Raw genomic sequence first — 12,015 nt, forward strand, 5'->3', positions numbered from 1 at the left:
CAGTCACCCATCCCCAGAGTCCAACCGCCCATTCCCAGAGACCACTCCTCCATCCCCAGAGATCAGTCACCCATCCCCGGAGATCAGTTGCGCATCCCCAGAGACCACTCGCCCATCCCCAGAGACCACTCGCCCATCCCTAGAGACCACTCGCCCATCCCAAGAGACTAGTCACACATCCGCAACCAATCGCACATCACCACAGACCACTCGCCCATCACTAGAGCCCACTCACCCATTCCTAGAGACCACTCGCCCGTCCCAAGAGACTAGTCGCCCATCCCCAACAAATCGCACATGACCACAGAGCAGTCGCCCATCCCCAGAGACCACTCGCACATCCCCAGAGACCTCTCGCCCATCCACAGCGACCAATCACCAATCCGCAGAGACCAGTCGTCCATCCGCAGAGACCAGTCACCCATATCAAGAGACCAGTAACCCATCCCTCTGGACCAGGCGCCCATCCCCAAAGACAAGTCGCCCATCCCCACAGACCAGTCCCCATCCGCAGAGACCAATCGCCCATCCCCAGAAACGAGTCGCCCAACCCCAGAGATGACTTGCCCATCCCCAGAGACCAGTCACCCATCCCCAGAGACCAGTCACCCATCCCCAGAGGCAACTCGCACATCCACAGAGACCTCTCGCCCAACCCCAGAGACCACTCGCCCATCCCCACAGACCAGTCGCCCATCCGCAGAGACCAGTCGCCCATCCCGAGAGACCACTCGGCCATCCCCGGGGACCAATCGCCCATGCACAGAGACCAGTCGCTCATCCCCAGAGACCAATCGCCCATCCCCAGAGACCAGTCGCTCATCCCCAGACCCCACTCGCCCATCGCAAGAGGCCAGTCACCCATCCACAGAGACCAGTCGCCCATCTCCAGACACAACTCGCCCATGCCCAGAGACCAATCGACCATCCCCAGAGACCAGTCGCCCATTCTCAGGGACCAGTCGCCCATCCCCAGAGACCACTCGCCCATCCCTAGAGAACACTCGACAATCCCCGGAGACTAATTGCCAATTCCCAGAGACCAATCGCCCATACCCAGAGACCAATCACCCATCACCAGAGACCAGTCGCCCATCCCCAGAGACCACTCGTCCATCCCCAGAGATCAGTCACCCATCCCCAGAGATGAGTTGCCCATCCCCAGAGACCACTCGCCCATCCCAAGAGAGACCAATCGCTCAACCCCAGAGACCAGTCGCCCTTCCCCAGAGACCAACCGCCCATCCCCAGTGAGAAAAGTCGCCCATCCACAGAGGCCAGTCGCCCATCCCAAGAGAGACCAATCGCTCATCACAGACACCAGTCACCCATCTGCAGAGTCCACTCACCCATCCCCAGAGACCAGTCGCCCATCCCCTGAGAATAGTCGCCCATCCCCAGAGACCAACCGACCATCCCCAGAGACCAGTCGCCCATTTTCAGTGACCAGTCACCCATCCCCAGAGTCCAATCGCCCATTCCCAGAGACCACTCGTCCATCCCCAGAGATCAGTCACCCATCCCCAGAGATCAGTTGCCCATCCCCAGAGACCACTCACCCATCCCCAGAGACCACTCGCCCATCCCTAGAGACCGCTCGCCCATCCCAAGAGACTAGTCGCCCATCCCCAATCAATCGCACATTACCACAGACCACTCGCCCATCACTAGAGCCCACTCGCCCATCCCTAGAGACCGCTGGCCCATCCCAAGAGACTAGTCGCCCATCCCCGACAAATCGCCCATTACCACAGAGCAGTCGCCCATTCCCAGAGACCACTCGCACATCCCCAGAGACCTCTCGCCCATCCACAGCGACCAATCACCAATCCGCAGAGACCAGTCATCCATCCGCAGAGACCAGTCACCCATACCCAGAGACCAGTCGCCCATCCCCAGAAACCAGTCGCCCAACCCCAGAGACGACTTGCCCATCCCCAGAGACCAGTCACCCATCCGCAGAGACCAGTCACCCATACCCAGAGACCAGTAACCCATCCCACTGGACCAGTCGCCCATCCCCAGAGACAAGTCGCCCATCCCCACAGACCAGTCCCCATCCCCAGAGACCAATCGCTCATCCCCAGAAACCAGTCGCACATCCCCAGAGACCTCTCGCCCAACCCCAGAGACCACTCGCCCATCCCCACAGACCAGTCGCCCATCCCCAGAGACGACTTGCCCATCCCCAGAGACCAGTCACCCATCCCCAGAGACCAGTCACCCATCCCCAGAGGCCACTCGCACATCCCCAGAGACCTCTCGCCCAACCCCAGAGAACACTCGGCCATCCCCACAGATCAGTCGCCCATCCCCAGAGACCAGTCGCCCATCCCGAGAGACCACTCGGCCATCCCCGGGGACAAATCACCCATGCACAGAGACCAGTCGCTCATCCCCAGAGACCAGTCGCTCATTCCCAGAGAACAATCGCCCATCCCCAGAGTTTCCAGTCGCCAATTCCCAAAGACCAATCATCCTTCCTGAATGAGAACAATCACCCGTCACCAGTGACCAGTCGCCCACCCACAGAGACCAATCGCCCATCCCCAGAGACCAATCGCCTGTTCCCAGAGACCAGTCACCGATCCCCAGAGACTATTCCCCCATCGCCAGAGAGCACACGCCCATCACCAGAGATCAGTCACCCATCCCCAGAGATCTGTGGCCCATCTCCAGAGAGCACTCACCCCTCCCCACAGACCAATTGCCCATCCCCAGAGAGATCAATCACCCATCCCCAGAGACCAGTCACCCATCTGCAGAGACCACTCGCCCATCCCCAGTGACCAATCACCTATCCTCAGAGACCAGTCGTCCATTCGCTTAGACCAGTCACCCATCCCCAGAGACCAGTAACTTATCCCCATGGACAAGTCGCCCATCCCCAGAGACCACGCGCCCATCCCCAGAGACCAATCGCCCATCCACAGGGAAGTGTCGCCAAACCCCGGAGACCAGTTGCCCATCCGCATAGGCCAATCGCCTGTTCCCAGAGACCAGTCACCGATCCACAGAGACTATTCGCCCATCGCCAGAGAGCAGTCGTCCATCCCCAGAGACCACTCGCCCATCACCAGAGACCAGTCGTCCATCCCCAGAGACCAGTCGCCCATCCCGAGAGACCACTCGGCCATCCCCGGGGACCAATCGCCCATGCACAGAGACCAGTTGCTCATCCCCAGAGTCCAATCGCCCATCCCCAGAGACCAGTCGCTCATCCCCAGAGACCAGTCGCTCATTCCCAGAGACCAATCGCCCATCCCCAGAGTTTCCAGTCGCCAATTCCCAAAGACAAATCATCCTTCCTGAATGAGAACAATCACCCGTCACCAGTGACCAGTCGCCCACCCACAGAGACCAATCGCCCATCCCCAGAGACCAATCGCCCATCCCCAGAGACCAATCGCCTGTTCCCAGAGGCCAGTCACCGATCCACAGAGACTATTCGCCCATCGCCAGAGAGCACACGCCCATCACCAGAGATCAGTCACCCATCCCCAGAGATCAGTGGCCCATCCCCAGAGAGCACTCACCCCTCCCCACAGACCAATTGCCCATCCCCAGAAAGACCAATCACCCATCCCCAGAGACCAGTCACCCATCTGCAGAGACCACTCGCCCATCCCCAGCGACCAATCACCTATCCTCAGAGACCAGTCGTCCATTCGCAGAGACCAGTCACCCATCCCCAGAGACCAGTAACTCATCCCCATGGACCAGTCGCCCATCCCCAGAGACCACGCGCCCATCCCCAGAGACCAATCACATATCCCCAGGGAACTGTCGCCAAACCCCGGAGACCAGTTGCCCATCCCCATAGGCCAATCGCCTGTTCCCAGAGACCAGTCACTGATCCACAGAGACTATTCGCCCATCGCCAGAGAGCACACGCCCATCACCAGAGATCAGTCACCCATCCCCAGAGATCAGTGGCCCATCCCCAGAGAGCACTCACCCCTCCCCAGAGACCAATCGCCCATCCCCAGAGAGACCAATCACCCATCCCCAGAGACCAGTCACCCATTTGCAGAGAACACTCGCCCATCCCCAGCGACCAATCACCTATCCTCAGAGACCGGTCGTCCATTCGCAGAGACCAGTCACCCATCCGCAGAGACCAGTAACCCATCCCCATGGACCAGTCGCCCATCCCCAGAGACCACGCGCCCATCCCCAGAGACCAATCGCCCATCCCCAGGGAAATGTCGCCAAACCCCAGAGACCAGTCGCCCATCCCCAGAGACCACTCGCCCATCGCAAAAGACCAGTCACCCATCCACAGAGACCAGTCGCCCATCCCCAGAGACCACTCGCCCATCCCCAGAGACCAGTCACCCATCCCGAGAGACCAGGCGCCCATCCCCAGAGACAACTCGCCCATCCGCAGAGACCACTCGCCCATCCCCAGAGACGAGTCGCCCATCCCCAGAAACCAGTCGACCATCCCCAGAGACCAATCGACCATCCCCAGAGACCAGTCGCCCATCCCCAGCAACCAGTCGACCATCCCCAGAGACCAGTCGCCCATCCCAAGAGAGACCAATCGCTCATCCCAGAGACCAGTCACCCATCTGCAGAGTCCACTTGCCCATCCCCAGAGACCAGTCGCCCATCCCCAGAGACCAGTCGCCCATCCGCAGCGACCAACCGACCATCCCCAGAGACCAGACGCCCATTTTCAGTGACCAGTCACCCATCCCCAGAGTCCAATCGCCCATTCCCAGAAACCACTCGTCCATCCTCAGAGATCAGTCACCCATCTGCAGAGACCACTCGCCCATCCCCAGCGACCAATCACCTATCCTCAGAGACCAGTCGTCCATTCGCAGAGACCAGTCACCCATCCCCAGAGACCAGTAACTCATCCCCATGGACCAGTCGCCCATCCCCAGAGACCACGCGCCCATCCCCAGAGACCAATCACATATCCCCAGGGAACTGTCGCCAAACCCCGGAGACCAGTTGCCCATCCCCATAGGCCAATCGCCTGTTCCCAGAGACCAGTCACTGATCCACAGAGACTATTCGCCCATCGCCAGAGAGCACACGCCCATCACCAGAGATCAGTCACCCATCCCCAGAGATCAGTGGCCCATCCCCAGAGAGCACTCACCCCTCCCCAGAGACCAATCGCCCATCCCCAGAGAGACCAATCACCCATCCCCAGAGACCAGTCACCCATTTGCAGAGAACACTCGCCCATCCCCAGCGACCAATCACCTATCCTCAGAGACCGGTCGTCCATTCGCAGAGACCAGTCACCCATCCGCAGAGACCAGTAACCCATCCCCATGGACCAGTCGCCCATCCCCAGAGACCACGCGCCCATCCCCAGAGACCAATCGCCCATCCCCAGGGAAATGTCGCCAAACCCCAGAGACCAGTCGCCCATCCCCAGAGACCACTCGCCCATCGCAAAAGACCAGTCACCCATCCACAGAGACCAGTCGCCCATCCCCAGAGACCACTCGCCCATCCCCAGAGACCAGTCACCCATCCCGAGAGACCAGGCGCCCATCCCCAGAGACAACTCGCCCATCCGCAGAGACCACTCGCCCATCCCCAGAGACGAGTCGCCCATCCCCAGAAACCAGTCGACCATCCCCAGAGACCAATCGACCATCCCCAGAGACCAGTCGCCCATCCCCAGCAACCAGTCGACCATCCCCAGAGACCAGTCGCCCATCCCAAGAGAGACCAATCGCTCATCCCAGAGACCAGTCACCCATCTGCAGAGTCCACTTGCCCATCCCCAGAGACCAGTCGCCCATCCCCAGAGACCAGTCGCCCATCCGCAGCGACCAACCGACCATCCCCAGAGACCAGACGCCCATTTTCAGTGACCAGTCACCCATCCCCAGAGTCCAATCGCCCATTCCCAGAAACCACTCGTCCATCCTCAGAGATCAGTCACCCATCCCCAGAGATCAGTTGCCCATCCCCAGAGACCACTCGCCCATCCCCAGAGACCACTCGCCCATCCCTAGAGACCACTCGGCCATCCCAAGAGACTAGTCGCCCAGCCCCAACCAATCGCACATTACCACAGAACGCTCGCCCATCACTAGAGCCCACTCGCCCATTCCTAGAGACCACTCGCCCGTCCCAAGAGACTAGTCACCCATCCCTGACAAATTGCACATTACCACAGAGCAGTCGCCCATCCCCAGAGACCACTCGCACATCCCCAGAGACCTCTCGCCCATCCACAGCGACCAATCACCAATCCGCAGAGACCAGTCGTCCATCCGCAGAGACCAGCCACCCATACCCAGAGACCAGTAACCCATCCCTCTGGACCAGTCGCACATCCCCAGAGACAAGTTGCCCATCCCCACAGACCAGTTCCCATCCCCAGAGACCAATCGCCCATCCCCAGAAACCAGTCGCCCTACCCCCGAGATGACTTGCCCATCCCCAGAGACCAGTCACCCATCCCCAGAGACCCATCACCCATCCCCAGAGGCCACTCGCACATCCACAGAGACCTCTCACCCAACCCCAGAGACCACTCGCCCATCCCCACAGAGCAGTCGCCCATCCCCAGAGACCAGTCGCCCATCCAGAGGAACCACTCGGCCATCCCCGGGGACCAATCGCGAAGGCACAGAGACCAGTCGCTCATCCCCAGAGACCAATCGCCCATCCCCAGAGACCAGTCGCTCATCCCCAGAGACCAATCGCCCATCCGCAGAGAGCAATCGCCCATTCACAGAGTTTCCAGTCGCCAATTCCCAAAGACCAATCATCCTTCCTGAATGAGAACAATCACCCGTCACCAGTGACCAGTCGCCCACCCACAGAGACCAATCGCCCATTCCCAGAGAACAATCGCCTGTTACCAGAGACCAGTCACCGATCAACAGAGACTATTCGCCCATCGCCAGAGAGCACTCGCCCATCACCAGAGATCAGTCACCCATCCGCAGAGATCAGTGGCCCATCCCCAGAGACCACTCACCCATCCCCACAGACCAATTGCCCATCCCCAGAGAGACCAATCACCCATCCCCAGAGACCAGTCATCCATCTGCAGAGACCACTCGCCCATACCCAGCGACCAATCACCTGTCCTCAGAGACCAGTCGTCCATTCGCAGAGACCAGTCACCCATCCCCAGAGACCAGTAACCCATCCCCATGGACCAGTCGCCCATCCCCAGAGAACACACGCCCATCCCAAGAGAACAATCGCCCACCCCCAGGGAACTGTCGCCAAAACCCGGAGACAAGTTGCCCATCCCCATAGACCAGTCAACCATTCTCAGAGACAATTGCCAAACCCCAGAGACCAGTCGCCCATCCCCAGAGACCACTCGCCCATCGCAAGAGACCAGTCACCCATCCACAGAGACCAGTCGCCCAGCACCAGAGACCACTCGCCCATCCCCAGAGACCAATCGACCATCCCCAGAGACCAGTCGCCCATTCTCAGGGACCAGTCACCCATCCCCAGAGACCACTCGCCCATCCCTAGAGAACACTCGACAATCCCCGGAGACCAATTGCCAATTCCCAGAGACCAATCGCCCATACCCAGAGACCAATCACCCATCACCAGAGACCAGTCGCCCATCCCCAGAGACCACTCGTCCATCCCCAGAGATCAGTCACCCATCCCCAGAGACCAACCGACCATCCCCAGTGAGACAAGTCGCCCATCCCCAGAGACCACTCGCCCATCCCAAGAGAGATCAATCGCTCATCCCCAGAGACCAGTCACCCATCCCCAGAGACCAGTCGCCCATCCCCAGAGACCAACCGACCATCCCCAGTGAGACAAGTCGCCCATCCCCAGAGGCCAGTCGCCCATCCCAAGAGATCAGTCACCCATCTCCAGAGATGAGTTGCCCATCCCCAGAGACCACTCGCCCATCCCAAGAGAGACCAATCGCTCATCCCAGAGACCAGTCACCCATTTGCAAAGTCCACTCGCCCATTTCCAGAGACCAGTCGCCCATCCCCAGAGACCAGTCGCCCATCCCCAGAGACCAACCGACCATCCCCAGAGACCAGTCGCCCATTTTCAGTGACCAGTCACCCATCCCCAGAGTCCAATCGCCCATTCCCAGAGACCACTCCTCCATCCCCAGAGATCAGTCACCCATCCCCGGAGATCAGTTGCCCATCCCCAGAGAGCACTCACCCATCCCCAGAGACCACTCGCCCATCCCTAGAGACCACTCGCCCATCCCAAGAGACTAGTCGCCCATCCGCAACCAATCGCACATTACCACAGACCACTCGCCCATCACTAGAGCCCACTCGCCCATTCCTAGGGACCACTCACCCGTCCCAAGGGACTAGTCACCCATCCCCGACAAATCGCACATTACTACAGAGCAGTCACCCATCCCCAGAGACCACTTGCACATCCCCAGAGACCTCTCGCCCATCCACAGCGACCAATCACCAATCCGCAGAGACCAGTCGTCCATCCGCAGAGACCAGTCACCCATACCCAGAGAACAGTAACCCATCCCTCTGGGCCAGGCGCCCATCCCCAGAGACAAGTCGCCCATCCCCACAGACCAGTCCCCATCCGCAGAGACCAATCGCCCATCCCCAGAAACGAGTCGCCCAACCCCAGAGACGACTTGCCCATCCCCAGAGACCAGTCACCCATCCCCAGAGACCAGTCACCCATCCCCAGAGGCAACTCGCACATGCACAGAGACCTCTCGCCCAACCACAGAGACCACTCACCCATCCCCACAGACCAGTCGCCCATCCCCAGAGACCAGTCGCCCATCCCGAGAGACAACTCGGCCATCCCCGGGGACCAATCGCCCATGCACAGAGACCAGTCGCTCATCCCCAGAGACCAATCGCCCATCCCCAGAGACCAGTCGCTCATCCCCAGAGACCAATCGCCCATCCGCAGAGAACAATCGCCCATCCCCAGAGTTTCCAGTCGCCAATTCCCAAAGACCAATCATCCTTCCTGAATGAGAACAATCACCCATCACCAGTGACCAGTCGCCCACCCACAGAGACCAATCGCCCAACCCCAGAGAACAATCGCCTGTTCCCAGAGACCAATTGCCCATCCCCAGAGAGACCAATCACCCATCCCCAGAGACCAGTCACCCATCTGCAGAGACCACTCGCCCATCCCCAGCGACCAATCACCTATCCTCAGAGACCAGTCGTCCATTCGCAGAGACCAGTCACCCATCCCCAGAGACCAGTAACCCATCCCCATGGACCAGTCGCCCATCCCCAGAGAACACGCACCCATCCCAAGAGAACAATCGCCCATCCCCAGGGAACTGTCGCCAAAACCCGGAGACCAGTTGCCCATCCCCATAGACCAGTCAACCATTCTCAGAGACCAATCGCCAAACCCCAGAGACCAGTCGCCCATCCCCAGAGACCACTCGCCCATCGCAAGAGACCAGTCACCCATCCACAGAGACCAGTCGCCCATCCCCAGAGACCACTCGCCCATCCCCAGAGACCAATCGACCATCCCCAGAGACCAGTCGCCCATTCTCAGGGACCAGTCACCCATCCCCAGAGACCACTCGCCCATCCCTAGAGAACACTCGACAATCCCTGGAGACCAATTGCCAATTCCCAGAGACCAATCGCCCATACCCAGAGACCAATCACCCATCACCAGAGACCAGTCGCCCATCCCCAGAGACCACTCGTCCATCCCCAGAGATCAGTCACCCATCTCCAGAGATGAGTTGCCCATCCCCAAAGACCACTCACCCATCCCAAGAGAGACCAATCGCTCATCCCCAGAGACCAGTCACCCATCCCCAGAGACCAGTCGCCCATCCCCAGAGACCAACCGACCATCCCCAGTGAGACAAGTCGCCCATCCCCAGAGGCCAGTCGCCCATCCCAAGAGAGACCAACCGCTCATCCCAGAGACCAGTCACCCATTTGCAAAGTCCACTCGCCCATTTCCAGAGACCATTCGCCCATCCCCAGAGACCAGTCGCCCATCCCCAGAGACCAACCGACCATCCCCAGAGACCAGTCGCCCATTTTCAGTGACCAGTCACCCATCCCCAGAGTCCAATCGCCCATTCCCAGAGACCACTCCTCCATCCCCAGAGAGCACTCGCCCATCCCCAGAGACCACTCGCCCATCCCTAGAGACCACTCGCCCATCCCAAGAGACTAGTCGCCCATCCGCAACCAATCGCACATTACCACAGACCACTCGCCCATCACTAGAGCCCACTCGCCCATTCCTAGGGACCACTCACCCGTCCCAAGAGACTAGTCGCCCATCCCCGACAAATCGCACAAAATACCACAGAGCAATCGCCCATCCCCAGAGACCACTTGCACATCCCCAGAGACCTCTCGCCCATCCACAGCGACCAATCACCAATCCGCAGAGACCAGTCGTCCATCCGCAGAGACTAGTCACCCATACCCAGAGACCAGTAACCCATCCCTCTGGACCAGAGACAGGTCGCCCATCCCCACAGACCAATCGCCCATCCCCAGAAACGAGTCGCCCAACCCCAGAGACGACTTGCCCATCCCCAGAGACCAGTCACCCATCCCCAGAGACCTGTCACCCATCCCCAGAGGCAACTCGCACATCCACAGAGACCTCTCGCCCAACCCCAGAGACCACTCGCCCATCCCCACAGACCAGTCGCCCATCCCCAGAGACCAGTCGCCCATCCCGAGTGACCACTCGGCCATCCCCGGGGACCAATCGCCCATGCACAGAGACCAGTCGCTCATCCCCAGAGACCAATCGCCCATCCCCAGAGACCAGTCGCTCATCCCCAGAGACCAATCGCCCATCCGCAGAGAACAATCGCCCATCCCCAGAGTTTCCAGTCGCCAATTCCCAAAGACCAATCATCCTTCCTGAATGAGAACAATCACCCGTCACCAGTGACCAGTCGCCCACCCACAGAGACCAATCGCCCATCCCCAGAGAACAATCGCCTGTTCCCAGAGACCAGTCACCGATCAACAGAGACTATTCGCCCATCGCCAGAGAGCACTCGCCCATCACCAGAGATCAATCACCCATCCCCAGAGATCAGTGGCCCATCCCCAGAGACCACTCACCCATCCCCACAGACCAATTGCCCATCCCCAGAGAGACCAATCACGCATCCCCAGAGACCAGTCACCCATGTGCAGAGACCACTCGCCCATCCCCAGCGACCAATCACCTATCCTCAGAGAACCGTCGTCCATTCGCAGAGACCAGTCACCCTTCCCCAGAGACCAGTCACCCATACCCAGAGACCAGTAACCCATCCCTCTGGACCAGTCGCCCATCCCCAGAGACAAGTCGCCCATCCCCACAGACCAGTTCCCATCCCCAGAGACCACTCGCCCATCCCCAGAGACCAGTCACCCATCCCGAGAGACCAGGCGCCCATCCCCAGAGACAACTCGCCCATCCGCAGAGACCACTCGCCCATCCCCAGAGACGAGTCGCCCATCCCCAGAAACCAGTCGACCATCCCCAGAGACCAATCGACCATCCCCAGAGACCAGTCGCCCATCCCCAGCAACCAGTCGACCATCCCCAGAGACCAGTCGCCCATCCCAAGAGAGACCAATCGCTCATCCCAGAGACCAGTCACCCATCTGCAGAGTCCACTTGCCCATCCCCAGAGACCAGTCGCCCATCCCCAGAGACCAGTCGCCCATCCGCAGCGACCAACCGACCATCCCCAGAGACCAGACGCCCATTTTCAGTGACCAGTCACCCATCCCCAGAGTCCAATCGCCCATTCCCAGAAACCACTCGTCCATCCTCAGAGATCAGTCACCCATCCCCAGAGATCAGTTGCCCATCCCCAGAGACCACTCGCCCATCCCCAGAGACCACTCGCCCATCCCTAGAGACCACTCGGCCATCCCAAGAGACTAGTCGCCCAGCCCCAACCAATCGCACATTACCACAGAACGCTCGCCCATCACTAGAGCCCACTCGCCCATTCCTAGAGACCACTCGCCCGTCCCAAGAGACTAGTCACCCATCCCTGACAAATTGCACATTACCACAGAGCAG

General features: G+C 59.9%; 1 protein-coding gene across 1 annotated transcript in view; it reads left to right on the plus strand.

Moving 5' to 3' along the window:
* The first annotated feature begins 297 nt into the window (after nucleotides 1–297).
* LOC147116150 (uncharacterized) overlaps nucleotides 298–12,015 on the plus strand; it is a 100,798-nt gene continuing 89,080 nt past the window's right edge. Inside the window, exon 1 of the mRNA XM_085992010.1 lies at nucleotides 298–437. Coding sequence (XP_085848136.1) covers nucleotides 298–437 — 140 coding nt within the window. The remainder of the gene's footprint in view (nucleotides 438–12,015) is intronic.

This window comes from Somniosus microcephalus, chromosome 6, assembly GCF_052327205.1.
Source record: "Somniosus microcephalus isolate GS21.2 chromosome 6, FLI_Smic_1.0, whole genome shotgun sequence".
In the NCBI taxonomy this organism is placed as follows: Eukaryota; Metazoa; Chordata; class Chondrichthyes; order Squaliformes; family Somniosidae; genus Somniosus; species Somniosus microcephalus.